The 20,853-nt window shown below is 35.6% G+C and overlaps 1 protein-coding gene across 1 annotated transcript in view; it reads left to right on the top strand.

The window, feature by feature from the left end:
- Positions 1–277: 277 nt before the first annotated feature.
- Positions 278–20,853, top strand: part of CABCOCO1 (ciliary associated calcium binding coiled-coil 1) — a 159,193-nt gene continuing 138,617 nt past the window's right edge. Inside the window, exon 1 of the mRNA XM_051982611.1 lies at positions 278–637. Coding sequence (XP_051838571.1) covers positions 602–637 — 36 coding nt within the window. The 5' untranslated portion in view covers positions 278–601. The remainder of the gene's footprint in view (positions 638–20,853) is intronic.

Below are 20,853 nucleotides of genomic sequence, written 5' to 3'. Positions count from 1 at the left end.
ATCCCCCTTAGCTTTGGTCAGGGCTTAATAGAGTAATTCGACTTCCTCCGGGCTCCCCCCGTGAAAATTTACAGGGAGCTCAATGGGTGGGACAGAAGGAAGAATGGAAGAAGAGGGTGACGGGGGACCAGGGTTACCCAGACTGCCAAGTGAGCCCGTTATCCGGAGGCTGGTGATGGGCAGCCTCTCCCCAGGGGTAGGAAACATCGGAGCCGGAGGCGTTTATCTGTGTAAGGTGTAGACGAGACTCGGGGGAAGATGGAAGGGAAGGGATGCAGAGACAGTGAGGGGGAGAGGGCTCTAGAAGGGCAGGCGCCTGCTCTGAGCCTCCCAGAATGTCTCTGGAAGGTGCCCCCCACGCCCCAGGCCATATCTCTCGTCCCCTTTATTTTACAGAAGAGATCAGAGGGGTCCACGACTGAAGGGAAGTGATTGTAACGGCCTCTCGGTCTCCCAGCTGACCTGAAAGCCTCCCTCCAACTTCCTGGGTTCGCCAACCCCCACCCCTCAACAGCTGAAGTGAGCCCACTCCGGGCCCGCCCCAGCTCCGCCCCCTCCGGCGCAGTTCCCATAGCAACAGAAAGACGCTTCTCCTGCAAAGATGAGCACCGCCAGTACCTCCTCATCTCGGCCGCAGGTATGGACTTCCTTCTTCCCTCACTTCGATCTCTACTGAGTCTCACTCCCACGGAACCCCTGGTGGGCCATGGCTCCCAAGTCTCTGGACCCGCAGCTGGGGAAACGAGGGGACAGGGCCGGGGGAAGGGGAGGGCTTAGGTTTCCAGATGAGCGGGAGGAACGAGAAACTCGCAACCCCCCTCAGGTTTAGAGCAGGAGGGACCTGTCCAATAGCTGAATCTGGGCAGACTGCTGTGCCTAGAAAGCCAGGTTCAAATCCCTGCTCTGACACTTGCCAGCCAAGTCTTAGTTCTCTCTCTGCAAAATGAGGGTTAAGATGGACTGTGTGATGCCTGTGGTCCCTTCCAGCCTGAAATCTATTTCTATGACTTATCCAAAAATCACAATACATATCAGAGATAAGATTTGAACCCATAGGCTCTGACCCCAAATCCATGCAGTTCGCAAGTTCTGATCCCAAATCTATGCAGTTCGCAAGTTCTTTGAGGTATTTTGTCATTTTAATAAAATATAACATCTTCTACAAATAAAATATGAGGGATCAAGCTGAAAACGAGAACTACCCTCAGAGATCAAGGCGAGGTCCCTCACTAAGAAGAAACTGAGACCCCAACACCTAATGTGACTCGTCACTGATTGGAACTAGTTTTCACTTTCTAGCCTGCAAGAAAACTTGAGAGACAGGAAGACTGGAGTCAAAATAATAATTATAATAATGCTCATATAGCAGCTTATGAAGGCTACCCTCCTGGGGCAGCCTGGGCAGCACAAAGCATATTATCCCCTTTCCAAAGCTGAGGCTCTAAGAGGGAGCTAGCTTGCCCACTGTCACATGGCCCATGGGAATAGTACAGGTTTGGGAGTCAGTCTGGGATCCTGATGCACCTGTGACTCTTAAAACCTGGGTAATCTCAGGTGAGTGACTTTGCCTCTCTGGAGGTAATCCCCCTGCTGGGGACATTGACCCAGGACAGTCATTGGATAATGAAGAGTACAGATTCAGAGGACATAAGTTCAAGTTCTTGTTTGAGCTTCAGTTTCTTCATAAGTCAAAAAATAGTCTCTAAGGCTTCTTCTAAACCCATTGATATCTGTAAAAGTGAATTACGTTATTTGTTCTCATTATCAGGGCTTGAGGAGAAAGTCACCAGGCATGTTTTATTAATTTATTTTGATTTTTTAATTTATTCTCTTAAACATTTCCCAATTATATGTGAAAAGTTTTTTTTTAAAAAAATTATATATATATATATATATATATTTTAAGTTCTTCCCTCCTGCTCATCAACCCTCCTCTCCTGGAGAGGGCAAGCAATTTTATATTGATGATACATATGAAATCGTGCAAAACATTCCCATATTAGCCATATTGCAAAAGATACGCACAAAAATTAAAATTTAATTAAAGTAAGGCAAAAATTTTAAAAGTATGCTTCAGTTTGCATCCTGGGTTCTTCCATTCTCTTTTGAAGTGGATAGCATTTTTCAACATGAATCCATTGAAACTGTCTTAGGTCAGTGTATTAATGAGAACAGCCAAGTCTTTCATGATCGATCATCATCACGATATTATTGTTACTGTGTACAATGTTATCCAGGTTCTGCTCACTTCACTTTGCATGAGTCCACTTAAGTCTTCCCAAGATTTTCTGAAAGCATCCTGTTCATCATGTCTTACAACACAATAGTATTTCATCACAATCATACCACAACTTGTTCAGCTATTCCCTATTTGAGGGGCAAGCCCTGGATTTCCAATCCCTTATTACCACAAAAAGGGTTGCTATAAATATTTTTGTCCAAATGTATCCTTTCTCTTTTTCCTTGATATCTTTGGGATATAGATCTAGTATGTTTAGTCAAAGGGCATAGGCAGTTTTATACCTCTTTTGGGATAGTTCTTAATTGCTCTCCAGAATAGTTGAATAAGTTCTCAACTCCACTTTCCATCCTGCATTTGTCATTTTCTTTCTATCATGTTAGTCAACTTGAGAGGTGTAAGGTGATATCTCAGAACTGCTTAAATTTTCATTTCTCTAATCCAGAGTGATTTAGAACATTTTTTCATGTGAGTATAAGTAATTTTGATTCCTTCTGAAAACTGTTCATATCTTTTATCATTTATCAACTGGGGAATGACTCTTATTTTTATGAAATTAGCTCAGTTTTCAATATATTTGAGAAACTAGGGCTTTATCAGAGAAACTCAGTATAAAACATCCCTCCCATAGCTTTTTTTCTTCTAATTTTGTCTGTTAGTTTTGTTTGTGCAAAACCATTTTCATTTCATGTCATCAAAATAATTTATTTTGCTTCCAGTAATTCTCTCTTTCTCTTATTTGGTCAAAAAATTTTACCTTATTCATATATCTGACAGGTACATTTTCTCACGCTTCCTTAATTTACTTATATCACTCTTTGTGGCTAAATCATTTATCCATGTCAACATTCTCATTTTACACAATCTGACATGCTGGTCTAAGCCTAGTTTCTTCCTAATTGCTTTTTACTTTCCCCAACAATTTTTGTCAAAGGCTAAGTTTTTAACCTTAAAAGTTTGGAACTTTGGGTCTATCATATACTAAATTACTATAGCCATTTACTACTATGTATTGTGTACTTAGTCTATTCCACTGATTCACCCATTTCTTAGCTAATACTGGATCATTTTGATGATTATCACTTTGTATTACATTCTAGTATCTGGAACTACTAGGCTACCTTCCTTCATATTTTTTCCATTGCTTTTCATGATATTCTTGAACCTTTGTTCTTCCAAACAAATTTTTTTTCTGGCTCTATAAAATAATATTTGGAAGTTTGAATGGAATAGTACTGAAAAAAATCAATTAATTAGGTAGAATCGTTATTTTGATTACATTGGTTTGGACCACCCATGAGCAATTTATAATATTTCTCCAACTATTTAGATCTGTCTTTATTTCTGTGAAAAATGTTTTATAATTGTGTCCATATAATCCCTGAGTTGGTCTTGGCAGTTAAGCATTTTATATTGTTTACAAGTCCTTTAAATGAAATTTTTCTTTCTATCTCTTGCTGCTGGATTTTGTTAGTACTATATAGAAATGCCAATGATTTAAATGATTTATTTCCTGCAACTTTGCTGAAGTTCATTATTTCAGTTAGTTTTTTTTTAACTGATTCTCTAGGAGTTTCTAAGTATACTATGATATCATCTGCAAAGAATGGTAATTTATCCTTCAGTTTATTTTTCTTCTCTTATTGTTAAAGCTAGCATTTCCAGGACGATATTAAGCAATAGTGATAATTCTTGCTTCACTCCTGATCTTGTTGGGAAGGCTTCAAGTTTATACCCATTCCAGATAATATTTACTCTTGATTTTACTACTTATCATGTGAGGAAAGGCTCCACTGATTCCTATACTTTCTAGTATTTTTAAACAGAAGTTGGTATTATATTTTCTCAAAGTTTCTTTTTTCTGCATCTACCATTATAATAAAATATTTTTCATTGTTTTTGTTATCAATATAGTTGTTTATGCTGATAATTCGTCTCATATTGAACCAGCTATCCATTCCTGGTAAATATCCCACCCAGTCATTGTAGATGATCTTTGTAATACATTACTATAATCCCCTTGGTGGTATTTTATTTAAAATTTTTGCATCAATAAAGAAATTAAGGCAATTGGTCTCTGGTTTTCTTTCTCTGTTTTTGTTTTCCCTGGGTTAGATATCAAAAACCATATCTGTGTCATTAAAGTAATTTAGTAAGACTTCTTTACAGTTTTTCAGATAGTTTAAATGACATTGGAACTAATTGTTCCTTAAATGGCTGGTGGAATTCACTTGTGAATCCATATGGTCTTGGGGATTTGGGTAGTGATGGTGGGGGAAGAAGAGAATTCAATTATGGATTGTTCATTTTTTTTTCCTAAGAAGGGGTCATTTAATTATTTATTTATTTATTCTTCTGTTAATGTAGGCAGTTCATGTTTTTTGTAAATATTCATTCATTTCAATGATTATTGTTTTTATTGGCATATAATTGGATTGTGTTGGTTAATTAATTTGATTAATTATTAATTGTTGGTTTGGCATATAATTGGACCACGTTGCCTTGGTTCTCATTGTTGTTGTTGTTGTTCAGGCATTTGTTGTGTCTTCCTCTTTGTGGCCCTATTTACGGGTTTCCTGGCGTGCTTGGCAAAGCATTTTTCCTTCTCCAGCACATTTTAAACATGAGGAAACTAAAATATACAAGTTTAAGGGGGCTGCCCAGAACCATTCACAGATAGTAAATGTCTGGGCAAGATTTGAACTCAGGAAGATAACTCCAGGACTATTATTCTATCCAGTGCACTGCTCTGATCTTCTATGGGCCCAGCCACTTTGCCACTACAGAATTTGCTTTGAAGCATCATTTTTAAATTATTTGTTAGCCACTGTTGGGCGATCTCAGCCAAGTGCTTTTTCTAATCTGACATCAGCACTTCTTAAGCATTTACTGTGTTTTATATTTTATATTATGTCATGCTATGTTATATAATTACATGTATGTAATTATACAGAGCACACACTTACATAATAATATACATGCATGCATGCATACATATATAGCAGAGGTGATGGCAGTGGTGGTAGTAATAGTAATGGTGATCTAAATTAAAATGCTATCTCCAACACACATTACCTATGTAATGTTGGGTAAGTCAGTTTCCGCCTCAGTTTCCTCATCTGTAAAATGAGAATATTAGCAGCTACCTCTGAAAGCTGTTGTTAGGATTAATGATAATAATAATAATAGATAGATGTAAAATGTTTTGGCAAACAAAATCCTCTAGAATTGTAGATTCTCATGATTATCAGCTGATTATATTCTTGTGAGAAGCATGCTTCCCAAACTTTAAAAGCCCATAGAAATATGAGTTCTTTATTTTTCTGCATCAGATATTCTGGGCTGCTGCCTGTGCCTGCCTATGGCTACTTATGAGGAACACAAATCTCTGCCCTTCATTGCTGAGCACATCAATATTTCTGCTTTGTGCTTTGTCTAAATATACAATGTGGCTAAGTCACAGATGGCCTGGAAATAAGCTTGAAGACAACAAGGGTAAACAAAGCCAGAGTTATTCTGAAAGAAGGGCAGGTCTTTATTCTATGTATTACCTCCTCTCCCCCACCAGTTTAGAAATCACTAAATTGGGACCACAATTTTCCCCCTTCCCCCCAGTCCTTCCTTTTTTTAAAAAAAGGATTTACTTAAGAACTCATTTTAGCAAGAACTTAACCAAGTACTTTGTAACTCAGTAACTCAAAACAACATTCCTGAGTAGGAGATAAGTGTTATCTGCATATTACAAATGGAGAAACTAAGATAACAATTCATTAGATGCCTTATGGAAAGCCACTTTATGGGTCATTGGCAAAATTGGCAGTTCCCCCAGAGTTCCAGATGCCCAGGATTCTATCCAGGGCAGAACATTCTCCCTCTCCAACGTATTCTTAAAAGTAGAGATACATTAAAACACATTACAGTTGTATATTGGCTTAGGCGGCCAAGTGGCGCCATGGCTAGGGTGCTGATCTTGAAATCAGAAAAGACTTGAGTTCAAGTCCAACCTCAGATACTTATTACCGTCTGACTCTATGCGCATCCCTCAAGTTTGTCCTACTTAGCTTCCTTATCTATAAAATAGAAATAATATAATAACAATAATTTATGTGGCATTTACTATGTGCCAGGCTTTTTCTCTAGCAAAAGAGCTGATAAGGTCCTTGATTTCATGCCAGACAGAAGGTCCAGCAGTGAAGGCTAGCTGGTTCTGAAACTGGCATCTTTCCATGGTTAAAAAAGAAAATCTGAGGATTATAATGAGCTCATTAATTTGACTCATTCCTTATGAAAATGGAAAACGACCTCTTTCTCAGGAGACATCAACCTTTAGATCAGTTGTTAAAAGGTCTGTCTGATAATGAATAACAACATCTGGCAATCATATGGTACCTGAAGGCTCATGAGGGGCTCTCTATGAGAGGCAGGGTATTCGGAGTAGGAAGTGCTGGATTTAAGAGTTTAAGAACTTAATTCTGCCATTCTTTAGCAGGGTGACCTTGGGCTAGTTCCTTAATGTAACTTAATTTCTATTTAATTTAACATTTTCTCAGTTGACAAACACAACAATCCAGGAAAGTAAGTTCTATTATTTTCCCCATTTTAAAGATGAAGAAGTTGAGGCAGGCAGAAATTAACTGACTTGCCCAAAGTCATAATAAATAGTTCCCACGGTTGTTTGAATTAATGAGACAACACGTCAAATGCTTTATAAGTTAAAGTATTTTAAAAGGGCTCAATTTTATTATTGACCATAATGATATTAGAACAGTTTAAATTGCCTAAGATATCCTTTTATTCTTTGTCTCTCCCAATATCACTCAGCTGTCTTAGCAGAATCCTGGGAAGTTTTGATGCTGTGAATTCTTTTCTATATCTATGATGTCAATCAGAAGCATGGGAAATTACCCCAGGTGGGAGGTAGTCCAAGAATAAGGATTGCTAGCCTTAGGATAAGGAAGACCTGGGAGAGGGGAGGGGAAGAGAGCCACTATGGTGGAGAAACACCAGGAAGTTGTTGAGCTCTCCCCTCAGAGTTCTTTCCCTTGGAAATGACATTAAGTCAAGACATTAAATGAATTCTGGAAGGACATGGACTGAAAGTCTTCGAGTTTCATAAAACTTACAAGGATTTCAAGAAGCATCTCTTACTTGGGTTACAGGGGAATTCAACCGGGTACAGATGGTATCTAGACAAGCCAGTGGTAATTCTTAGCTGCAGCACAGATCAACATCCAAGACTCCTCGGTACTGTCTCAGCAGGCAAGTGGCACAGCAGGCCATCTGTCGGACATCCAGCCCTAAAGCAGAAGAAAATTTCCAGCCCCCAAAAACCTCATCGTAACAGGTGTAACTAGCCTAGGAAGGCCAGTGTAGTGGGCAAGCCACCTGAGGCCTAGGTGAAGAAAGCAAGCGATCAGACCCCCTGGCCCACAGCACAAGGAGATTGGGAGTGTGCCCCTTGTTCCCCAGAAGCAGAGCTCAAAATTTTTAAAAATGAGCAAAAAATGGAAAAGCACCCTGACCATAGAAAACCATAATGGCAACAGGGAAGATCAAAACACAAATTCAGAAGAGGACAACAATGTCAAAATGCCTGTCTGCAAGCCTTAAAAAGGCATATAAAGCAGTCCCACGCTCAGAAAACCTTGGAAGATCTCAAAAAGGATCTTAAAAATCAAATAAGAGAGATAGGTGGAAAAATTGGGGAAAGAAATAAGAATTATGAAAGAGAATCAACAGATTGGAAAAGGACAAAAATTGACTGAAAAAAATCAATTCCTTCAAAAATGCAATTGGTCAAATGGAAAAAAACAATCCACTGAAAAAACTCAATTCCTTAAAAAGGGGAATTGTCCAGATGGCAAAGTACAAAAGTTAAGTGAAGAAAATAATCCATTATTTGAACAAGTCTATCAGATATAAAGAATCAGTCGACAAAAACTAAAGAACAAAAAATAGGAGAAAATGTAAAATACTTCATTGGAAAAGCAACTGACCTGGAAGATAGAACCAGGAAAGATAATTTAAGAATTATTGGACTGCCTAAAAACTGTGCTCAAAGAAAAAAAAAAAAAAAAAAAAAAAAAAAAAAGCCTGGCAGCATCATTTAATTCTACATATTCTAGAACCAGAAGGTAAAATAGTCATTGAAAGAAGCCACTGATCACCTTCTGGAAGATCATCAGATGAAAACCTCAAAGAACATTGTAGCCAAATTCCCAAACTGGGAAAAGTCAAGGAGAAAAAAAAAGTTCAAAAATCAAAAATCACAGTCAGGATTACACAGCAGCTTCTACATTAAACAATTAGAGGACTTGGAATATGATATTCCAGCATATAAAGGAGCTTGGATTACAATCAGGAATCAAATACCCAGCAAAATTAGGCATAATCTTTCAGGGAAAAACATGGATAATTAATTAAATAGAGGGCTTTCCAATTTTCCTAATGAGAAGACCAGGGGTGAACAGAAAATTGTTCTTCAAATACAACATTCAAGAATAAAAATGTAAATGGGGAAAATGTAAAATAAGGTTTAACTGTTTACATCTCTCCACTGGAAGTTGATATTTGTAACTCTGGAGAACTATGATTCTATTAGGGCAGTTAGAAATATGGGTATAAGTTGACTTTGATGGGAACATGAAAAAAAGGAAAAAAAATTGTATTTGGAGAAGTGGAAGGGGGGGGGTAAATTATATCATATGAACAGGAACAAAAGACTTATTAGAATAGAGGAGGGAAAAGGGGAGGGGTAAACATTATTTGAGCCATAATCTTATCAGATTTTGCTCAGAGAGGGAATAACATACACATTTGGTTGAGTATAGAAATTTATCTTACTTTATAGAGAAATAGAATGAAAACGGTAAAAGAAAGGGGGAAGAGCATGTGGAAGGGAGGACAGATTGAAGAAGACAGTAGTTGGAAGCAAAACCCTGATGTAGAAGAATAGGGTAAAAGGAGAGAAAGTATTAATAGGAAGGGAATAGGATGGAGGAAAATATATAGTTAATAATCATAGCTGTAAATATTAATGATATGGACTTTCATAAAATGAAAGTGGATTTAAAACCAGAATTCTACAATATGTTGCTTATAAGAAACACATTTGAAGCAAAGATATACACATACACAAAAAGGTAAAAGGCTGGAGCAGAATAAATTATGCTTCAACTGAAGTAAAAAAAAAAAAAAAAAAAGCAGGGCTAACAATCTCAGAAAAAGCAGATGCAAAAATAAACCAGTAAAAAGAGGTGGGAAAGGAAACTGCATCTTGCTAAAAGATACCATAGACAAAGAAATAATATAAATATTAAAAATACATACAATTGGTATAGCATCCAAACTCCTAGAGGAGAAGTTGAGTGAGTTTTGAAAATAAACAGCAAAAATATCCTAGTGAGGGACCTCAACCTTCCCCTCTCAGAACTAGATAAAACAAAGCAAGTAAGAAGTTAGGAGGTGAATAAAATCTTAGAAAAGTTAGTTATGATAAACCTCTGGAGTAAATGGAGTGAGGATAGAAAGCAATACAATTTTCTCAGCACTACATAACACCTACACAAAATTGATCATATATTAGGTCATAAGAACCTCAATCAAATGAAGAAAGGCAGAAATATTCAATGCATCCTTTTCAGATCATGATGCAATAAAAATTATGTGTACTAATGAGTTATAGAAAGATAGATTAAAAATTAATTGGAAATCAAATAATCTAATCCAAAAGAATGAGTGAGTTAAACAACAAATCATCGAAATGATCAATAGTTTCATCAAAGAAAATGACAATGTAGGGGAGGGGTGGAGGGAAGAGAAATCATTAGAACACAAGGTTTTGAAAGAGTTAATGTTGATAAACTATCCATGCATATGTTTGGAAAATAAAAAGCTTTAATAAAAAAATAAAAATTTAAAAAGAGAATGACAATAATGAGATAATATATCAAAATTTATGGGATGCAGCCCAGACAGTACTTAAGAAAAATTTTATATCCCTAAATGCTTACATGAATAAAATGGAGAAAAATGAATTGAGCATGCAACTAAAAAAACTAGAAAAAGAACAAATTAAAAATCCTCAAAGACCAAGGAGAAATTAATAAAAATTGAAAGTAAGAAAACTGTTGAACTAATAAATGAAACTAAGAGCTGGTTTTATGGGAAAAGAAACAGTTAAAAGGATAAACCTTTGGGTTATTTGACTTAAAAAAAGAAAGAAGAAAAGCAAATTACCAGTATGAAAAATGACAATAGTGAATTCACTACCAATTAAGAAGAAATTAAAGCAATAACTAGAAATTGTTTTGTAGAATCGTGTGCCAATAAATCTGACAATCAGTAAAGTAGATGAATATTTACAAAAATATTAGAAATAATAGGAAAGAAAATAAAATGCTTAACTCAATTTTAGAAAAAGAAATTGGCCAATTATGTCCTATAAAATTCATCATATGATTAAATATAGGGCTGATACCTAAATGGAGAATTCAAAACAGAGAAAGAAAATTACAGACCAATTTTCCAAGTAGGAAAAAGTGACTTAAGACTACACAGCTGGAAGTGTTGGAGGCTAGATTTGAACTCAGGATGATGAATTTTCCTGATTCTAGGATTGGTATTCTGTTCACTGTGAGGCCGCTCAGGCTCCACAGAGTGTTCTTAGTGAAGCTCAAATGGGAATTAGCTCTTAATCAATTGGAAAATTCTTATAGATTTGCATGTTTCAATATATTGTCTATCAAATTGTCCTTTGTGCATGTGCATAAGTGAGAGGGCATGTGTGTGAATACATACAAGTAACAAAGTAACAAGTGTTGTTACTTTGAATATCCTCAATTTTCCTCATCTGTAAATGGGAATAACAAAACTTGCTGAGTCACTCACAAAGTAATCTCCCCTCCCCCCCCCAAAAAAAAAAAGATTAACGGGATCATAGACTTGGAACTTGGTAAAATGAGAGAGTCCAGATGCCACAGAAATCCTATATAGATGTATCTACAGAGATAGGTACTATTATTAGCTAAATTTTGCAGATGAGGAAACTGAGTCATAAAAAGATTAAATGATTTGCTCAAAATCACTTATGTAGTAACATCTGAGACTGGATTTGAACTTGGGTTTTTTTCACTCCAGGTAAAGCATGCAAATCCACTGTGCCATCTGTCTACCTTTTAGTAGAATTCTATGATTAATCTTCAACCAATGGTTTGCTGGGGCTCATTCACTTTCTTCAATTGAGATAATATTTGTAAAGCAGTTAGCACAGTGTCGGGCATATAATAGATGCTTTAAAAATGCTTGCTCCCTTTGCTTCTCTCCCTCCCCCCAAATCTCTTCTTATTTTTCGAATTAATTTCTTGATGTTTCTAAAAACAACATATGGAAAGTATTGTCATTTTCAGAATGGACTTGTGTAAAAAGAAATCTGAATAACAAATGGTAGAGCTTCTAGTAAAATAAATGATTATTCTCTAATTGTTTTCTCCCTGATAATGTTTACTGAACCTGTCATGCACTACAGCCTATTTTATGAGTGGTGGATAGTAGAATTTGCAATAGAACATATGACATTCAGAAAGTGTAGGATACGGAGTTGGAATTAGAAAGAGGGTTAAAGCCCAACCTCTTGTTTAACATGTGGGAAAAGTGAAGCACAAACAATTTATGTGAACTGCTCAGTGTCATACTGTGAGTATTTGATACAAAATCTAAACTCAGGTATCTTTGATTCTAAGTCTAGCATTCCAACCACTGTACCACCTTAATGCCTAACTTTTTGGATTGATGCCAGAAATTATTATTATTAGCATTATATATAATTTCTTCAAGTTTTTTTATAATTTTATGCATAATAGTTTATTTTTACTTAGCAAGTAATATGTTCCTCCTACTACCCTTGCCCCCTAAATAGTAATTTTATATTTTTTTTATAAAATCCCTCGATACCCTATATAGACCTGAAAAAATAAATTCTCACATTAGCTTTGTCGAAAAATAGCTTTCTCTTTCTGCAATTTTAGTTCAACATCTGTAAGTGAAATGACCTTTCTCATCTTCCATTCTCTTAGACTTATGACTGGTCATGTTGATTAACATTCTAAAGCATGAAAAGTTTCTTTTTTCTTTCTGTTTAATGTTATCATCATAGAAATTTGTTCTCCTACTTCCACTTATTTCACTCAATATTAATTCATAAAGTTCTTCAAAGTCTCCCCTTAAGTTGCCCGTTTCATTATTTCTTATGGGACAGTAATATTGCAATACTTTCATAGATCGTATTTTGTATAAGCATTCCCCAATTGAAGAGTACCTTCCAGGGTTCTAATTTTACCATGGAAAAGGCTACTAGAATTATTTTGTAGATCGATTGATAAGACAGACAGACAGACAGACAGACTGATATAGATAGATCCTTTTTCTTAATTTGTTTGGACGTATAGACCCACTGGTTGTATAGCTGGATTAAAGGACATGCATATTTTAATAATTTTCTGAGCATAGTTACAAATTGATTTCCCAAATGACTGAATCAATAATTCACAGCTCTACCAACAGTGTACCTTTTTTTCCATAACACCTGCATTATTTGTCATTTTATTGTTTTAGCATCTTTACCCAGATGATAGATGTGGGGTGAAAGAGCAAAATTGTTTAATTTGTATTTTTTAACTTAGAGATTTAGAGCATTTTTTTTCATACAGTTGTTAATAGCTTGGATTTCTTCTGAAAACTGCCCATGTGTATCCTTTGATCATTTATCTATTGGAGAATGACTCTTATAAATTTGGATATGTTCCATCTGTTTCTTGGAAATGAGAACTTTATCAAAGAAACTTGTTGCAAATATTTTCCCAGTTATTTCCTTTCTCATTTTACTACATTAAATTTATTTAGGCAATTAAAAAAAATTATGATTAAAATTGTGTGGTCATGTTAGGTCATGAACTCTTCTCCAAGAGTAGTTAGTTGACATCTTAGAGAATTAGAACATTGAGCCTGACAAGAAGACATCTTCCTGAATTCAAATCTAACCTCAGATGATCACTAGCTGTGTGATCCTGGGCAAGTCACTTAACACAGTTTGCCTCATTTTCCTCATCTATAAAATGAGCTGAAAAAGAAAATGGCAAATCTCTCAAATATATCTGCCAAAAAGACATGGAGTCATAAAGAGTCAGACAAGACTAAAGCAATTGAACAACTACTTTATAGTTATAGATCTAAAACTATTTTTTCTTTGATCCTCTTAATTTGTTCATGGTATAACCTTTCATAAATTAATAATAACAATAACAACAGATGGCAGAGGGAAGCCAGGAATTTGGCTCTGCTCTCCCATTTTCCCGCAGAAATAACATTAAATCAAGCTTCTAAATGGATTCTGGAGTGACAGAATCCACAAAAAGACAAAGTGAAACAATTTTCCAACTTATAAGGACTTCAGAAAAGGCCTGTCTCATTTGGGTAAAGAGGGAGCACAGCCCAGCACAGATGGTGTCCAGACAAGCCAGTGGGAGGTTCTTAGCCACAGCACAGATCAGCAGCTGAAGTCCCCTAGTCCTGGCTCATCAGGAAATCTGTGAAGCTTCCAGCTCCAAAGCAAAAGGCAAACTGCAAGCCCTAGGTGTGATTAAACTGAGCCGCTCCTCTGCAGTGAGCAAACTGCTGCAAGACTCTGGTCCAGAAAGCCAGAGACCAGATCCCTAGCCCCCCAGCCCAAGACAGTTGCAACAGTGCCCCCAGTGCCCCAGGAATAGAGAACAATTTTAAAAGTCATCAAATAGATTAAAAATGAGCAAAAAACAGAAAAGAGCCCTGACCATAAAAAACTACTATGACAACAGGGAAGAACAAAACACAAACTCAGAAGAGAACAGTGCCAAAATGTTTACCTGTGAAGCTGCAAAAGGAAATATGTTGATCTCAAGCTCCAAAAGTCTTCTTGGAAGACCTCAAAAAGGATTTCTTAAACAGCATAGAAGAAAAATTGGGGAATGAAATGGGAGTTATATAAGAATCGACAGCTTGAAAAGGGGAGAGCAAAAATTTACTGAAAAAAACTTTAAAAATAGAAATGTTCAAAAAGGAAAAAAAAAAAACTACTGAAGAAAACAACTCCTAAAAATTAGAATTGTCCATATTTAAAAGGAGGTACAAAAGTTAACTGAAGAAAATAATTTGTTAGAAATTAAAATTGGGAAAGTATTAGCTATTGACTCTATGAGACATCAAGAATCATTGAAACAAAAATTAAACAATGAAAAATGGAAGAAAATGTAAAAGATCCTATTTATGACCTCAATCAATTTCCTGACCCCATTACCACTAAGATAAAATATTAGCTCCAGCATTTAGTTTTTAAAATCCTCTAAAACCAATTTATCATCACAAATGGATACTATTCCCCTTCAGCATTCTACCATACTTACAAAAAGGCCTTCTCTCTTCATCTCCTACCTTGGAGCTTTTGCAATGACCTTTTCTCCCCTGTTCCCTTCCTTCCTCTACATTATAGAATCCTTCTCCTCTTTTACCATGAAGCTCAAACCCCATCTTCTGCAGGAAGCCATTATTGATTGCCCCATTTTTACATCCTTTCCACCCAAATAATATTTAACTATTTTGTAGTTATTCATTTTTTTCTTTGAGCTACATTTATTTTTATATGTGTCTGTTGTCTTCGCCATTATAATGTCATCTTCAGAGCAGAGGTTGTTTTATTCTTTGTACTTGTGCCCTCAGTGTCTAGAACATAAATGCTAACTGATTGATTGATTGACTTTCAGATTATACAGAAGCTTCATGATTTTATTTTATGAGCAATTTTTTTCAGGGGGAAAATATCAGTTGTTGCTAGAAATGGCGAGTACAGAATAACATCACAAAATTAATTTGAAATGAATTCTATTTTAACAGACAGGAAAAGATTTGTTATTGATATGAAAGTTATCCAGGAATCAATTGTCTGTGTATAATCAGATCATTGAACTTGTCAGAGCTAAGATTGGAATTAGTAAAACGCATGAAAAAAGAAAAATAATCACAACAGAATATACTGGAAATTGAAACAACTCAATCCTGAGTGATTTAAACAAGCAACTGACAATCAAAGATAGGAAATGAATAATAGAAATGCCGCTGGAATTATTTTTAATGGAAGTTGAACTCTTGTCATTCCAAAGACACTAAGAGATGAAAATAAAAGGACAATAAAAGTAGAAAAATGGAAAAGATGTATAAATGAAGATCTTTTGTTTTAATTACTTATATTTTGTTATTTATTTTAACAAACTATTCCCTCTGTCATAGAACATTGATATACTTAAATGAAAACTAGAAGTGATATGAAAACAACAAAGAAAAGAAAAACAACCTTGGACCAAGTCAATAGAGCAGAGATTTAGACTCAAGAGTCCCATAATTATAAAAGTATTGAAGGATCAATATTGTGGTATCTGGAAAATGGCAAAGTACTAAAGACATAAAAAAAAATTCATCGATCTTTACAGTAGGGAAATGTAACTAAGGGAACATGAATAATCATCTATTTTGCTACTTTTCCATTTATACAAAATGTTTATGTTAGTCTTCTCTATACATGTAACCCAAGGGGTTACTATGTTAAACTCATGGTCTGAGGATTGAAAAGGGGCACAAGTTTGAAATCATTCCACTTTTGGAAGGGCAGTTATGAAACGCAAAAGAAGATGTCCAAAGATGGACAGGGAGGCTGGGATCTCAGTCCTAGCCAGGAAAGGTCATCTCCTCTGTGTGGCTCCCAGAGCTGAACAACATTTTATGCATAAAGCAAGGGCATTCTCGATGATGGAATGAATAGAGAACAAGCCGACTTTGACAAGTATATTCAGCAATGGACTATTTTTGTAGCATGTCGTAATTGACTAAAAGATGCAGAGAACATGAGTTCCCATTGTGTTTATTATTTGTTGATTATGAAAAGGTATTTTATTCAGTGAAATCAAATTCTACTTTAGAAAATCTTTTTCAACCAGATGTCTTCCATCCATAGATGAGATAGACAGATAAATAGGGAGAGAGAGGATGGGGAGAGGGAGAAGGAGGGGGGGAGAGAGAGAGAGAGAAAAAAAAAAGAGCGAGAGTGAGAACAAGAGTGAGAGTGAGGGCAGGGTGGGGGGATGGGGGGAGACAGACAGACAGAGAGAGAGAGACACACACACAGAGACAGAGACAGAGAGAGAAAGACAGAGACAGAGAGAGAGAGAGACACAGAGAGAAAAAGAGAGAAAGAAAGAGAGAAGAGAGAGAGAGAGAGAAAGAGAGAGAAAAGAGAGAGAGAGAGAGAGAGAGAGAGAGAGAGAGAGAGAGAGAGAGAGAAAGTTGAGTTATTTATATGTACCCAGTGTTGTGCTAAGCACTGGAGATAAAATCACAAGAAAACAAAGTGGTCCCTATTCTCCAAGAGTGTACATTCTAAGAGAAGATAAAACAAAGTGAACTTGGAACATAGAAGAAGCCAAGACTGTATCCACTGAGAGTGAACTGAACTGAGAATAAAGTGAGAATTGCTGAGGCCCCTCATGAAATGGCCATCTCAGCCAGGGATTCACCAGTCAGGAGGCCAGGCATCAAGACGTAGCAACTTAGCCAAGTCTAGATGGATATGGAATAGCCTTTGGAGAGGAAAAATAGAACAGAAATGACCCTCTGATCAGAAACATCAGGAAAGGCATAAAGCAGGGAAATATATGTTTGTTAAAGGTGATAACTCTCTGTTGGAAAAGTTTCAAAACAGATGGCCTAGTAGAGACAAAGTATAGTACTCTTTCAACATTTCCCTCCAAACCACTTTAAAATAACTCCTGAAATCAAATTTGGGAGCAACAGAGCCAACAAAAAAAAAAAATCAAAGGAGATATTTTTCCACAACTTGGGAAGTCTGCAGAAAAGGTCTATCACACCTGGGTCACAGTTTCATGACCGAAAGGAGAACATATGATCCATCATAAGGGAGCAGGGAATCTGATCACAATTCTAACACCTAAAGGATGCAGGAGATCAGAAGCCCTTCCTGGGTAAAAACCAGAATACAGATCAAAGAGGAGTAACTATACCCCCCGCCCTGGATCACACCACCTTAGAAGCATTGAAAACTTGCAGAACCCCAGAACTAGCTCTGAAAACAGGAGCACAGAAAAAACCTGGAGTATCACACAGTGCTTTCCCACCCACAGGTGGGCAGAGTTCATGAAGTTCAAAGTCAAGAAATAGCTAGTAAAACTAGTGAACAAAAAGGAAGGGGAAGTAGTAGTAATAGTAGTAGAAGAAAAGAAGTAGTAGTAGTGGTGGTGGTGGTAGTAGTAGTAGTAGTAGTAGTAGTAATAGTAGTTGTAGTAGTAATAGTAGAATTACTACTACTTCTACTACTGCTACAACGTGACCATAAAAAGCTTTTAGAGTGGCAGGGAAGACCAAGACATAAATTTAGAAGAAAGCAACAATGTGGGAAACTGCTACAAGAAAAGCTTCAAAGAAAATTGCCAATTGGATCCAAATCCAGCAAGAATTCCTAAAAGAAAAATATAAAAATGTTAGAGGAAAATTTTGGAATATAAATGAGAGGGAGGTGAGAAAATTACAAAAAGAGAATAAATAGCTTGTTAAAAAAGTCACAAAAAAATGCTGAAGAAAATAACACCTTAAAAATAGCATTGGCTAATAATAAAAGAGGCACCAAAAAATTCACTGAAGAAAAGAATTCTTTTAAAAACAGAATTGATGAAATGGGAAAAGAAAAAACTAAAAAGCTCATTTAAAAAACTAATTACTTAAAAATTAGAATTGATCAAGTAGAAGCTAATGACTCCATGAGACCTCAATAAAAAGTAAAATAAAATCAAAAGATTTTTTAAAAAATAGAAGCAAAGTGTGAAAGCTCTCATCAGGGGAAAAAAAAACTTGCCAAATAAAATAGATTGAGGAGAGATAATTTAAGAATTTTTGGACTATTACCTACAAGCAAAAAAAAAAAATTTAAATAAAAGAGTCTATATGTCATGTTCCAAGAAATTATAAAGGAAAACTACTCCCAATATCTTAGATCCAGAAGATAAAATAGAAATTGAAAGAATCCACTAATCACCTTTTGAAAGATATCCCAAGGATGAATTCCCAAGAAATATTATAGCCAAATTTCAGAGTTCCCAGTTCTGAGAACAATAATTGGTCTGAAAAAAATTCAGATATCATGTAACCACAGTCAAGAAAACACAAAATTTAGAAAGGTTTTAAAGAGCAGAGGACTTGGAATATTATGTTCCAGAAAGCAAAGGAGCTAGGATTACAACCAAGAATAATTTACCCAGCAAAACTAAATATAACCCTTCAGAGGGAAATGATATTTAATGAAATAGAGGACTTACTTCCAAGAATTCCTTTTGAGAAGATCAAAGCTGAATAGAAAATTTGACATTCAAACCAAAGACATAAGAGAAGCATGAAAAGGTAAACATGAAAGAGTAATCATAAGGATACTCTTAAGAACTTTATCATTTGTAGGGCAAGTTAAAATGAATCTACATAGAAAAAGGTCATGAGCATGAATCAATTCTGTTAGGACGATATTATAAAACAAAGAAGGGAGAAAGAGAAGAACTGGGAAAAGGGAGAAGGGAGAGAATGGAGAAACATTTCTCATATAAAAGAGGTACACAAAGAAGAGCTATGATGATGGAAGGGAGAGCTGATAGGCAGTGCTTGAACTTCACTCTTTTTTGGAATTAGCTCAAAGAAGGAATATGTGTTTGTATACATATGTGTGTGGGCATGTGTGATAGATTTCTCTATTTGTGTATGTCCAGCTCAGTATAGAAATGTATTTTATCCAATAAGGAAAAAGGAAGAGAAGGGAATAAAAAATATAGGGGTGGGGTGATAAAATGGAGGACAGATTAAGGGATACAGTAATCAGAAGCAAAACAGACTTTTGAAGAGAGACAGTATACAAATAGAGAAAGGATAAACAAGAGAATAGGATGAAAGGAAATAAACATTTAAAATCATAACTATGAATATGAATGGGATGACTTCACCCATAAAATGAAATCTGATAGCAGAATGGATCAGAAATCTGAATCCAACAATATATTGTATACAAGAGACACACTTAAAACAGAAAGAGAAATGCAGAGTTAACATAAAGGGATGGAGCTAAATTTATTATTCCTTAGCTGAAATGTTTTAAAAAAAAAAAGACACCTAATTTAAGGAGGTAATCAAGGAAATTACATTTTGGTAAAAGGTACTATAGACATTGAAGTAATATCAAAAAAATATACAGCGTTTCTCTTCTAAAGGCCTCATTTCTTCAATTTAAAAGCATTTCTTCTATATAAAATTTATAAAGATAAGAACTGTTCTGCAATTGATAAATGGTCAAAGGATATGAACAGCAATTTTCAGAACAAGAAATCAAAGCTATCTATAGTCATATGAAAAAATGCTCCAAATCACTATTTACTGGAGAAAGTCAAAATCAAACAACTGTGAGGTACCATTTCACACCTATCAGAGATGATAAATGCCAAAGGGGAAGAGGGAAATAAGTACATATTGAATTGTTGATGGAGTAGCAAACTGCTCCAACCATTATGGAGAACAATCTGGAAACATGTCCAAAGGGCATATTTTTTGATCCAGCAATACCACTACTAGGTCTGTACTTCTAAAAGATCAAAGAAAAACAAAAAGGACCTGTATGTACCAAAACATTTATAACAGTTCTTTTTGTAGTGACAAAGAATTGACAAATGAGGGGGTGCTCATCAATAAAATGCAATCAATCAAGTGAAGGGATGTTAAGCAAGTTTTACATTATGATCGTGATGGAATACTAATTATAATTGCACTATATATTATATTAAAAAGAGGGGTGTTTTCAAAATAAGGATAAGACATATGAACTGATGCAAAATGAAATGAGAAAAGCCAGGAAATCAATGTGTACAGTAACATCAAGGTTGTAATTATGATCAATATAATGATCTAGGATAATTCCAAAGGAGCCACGATGGCAAAATGCTATCTACCTCCAGAGAGAACTGCAGCCCTGAATACAAATTGAAATAGAATTGTCTTTCTCTTTCTCTCCTGTTTTTTTTGTTGGAATATGGCTAATATGGAACTATGTTTTGCATGATTTCATGTGTCTAATTGATATCATATTGTCTGCCTTTTCCATGGGTGAGAGAGAGAAAGAGAAACTGAAACTCAAAATTTACAAATAAAAGAATGTTTAAAATACATAAATGTGGTGTTCCCCTTCACACACTGTATTTTTAGTCCAACTGAACTATTAAAACTCTCAGACCATCCGGATTTCTTCTAGTTCCTATCTCTGCATCACCCCCATACTTTAAATGCACTACTTTCATAGCTCTGCCTATTCAAATTCTTTCTTTTCGAGGTCCATTTCTTTTCTGACCTTTTCTGACTCCAAGTAAAAGAAGAATATCCCTTCTCAGGACTCCTTGTAGCTCATTGCATGTTTTCTTTGACCCAATCACATCTTACCGTTGTCATACTTGCTTGTATTTGTGTCGTGTCCTTCTTTTCATAAAGGACTCATTATT

Source organism: Antechinus flavipes, chromosome 2 (genome assembly GCF_016432865.1).
Source record: "Antechinus flavipes isolate AdamAnt ecotype Samford, QLD, Australia chromosome 2, AdamAnt_v2, whole genome shotgun sequence".
In the NCBI taxonomy this organism is placed as follows: domain Eukaryota; kingdom Metazoa; phylum Chordata; class Mammalia; order Dasyuromorphia; family Dasyuridae; genus Antechinus; species Antechinus flavipes.
Note: the sequence above shows the minus strand (reverse complement) of the source record. Positions and strands in the feature narration are given on the sequence as shown.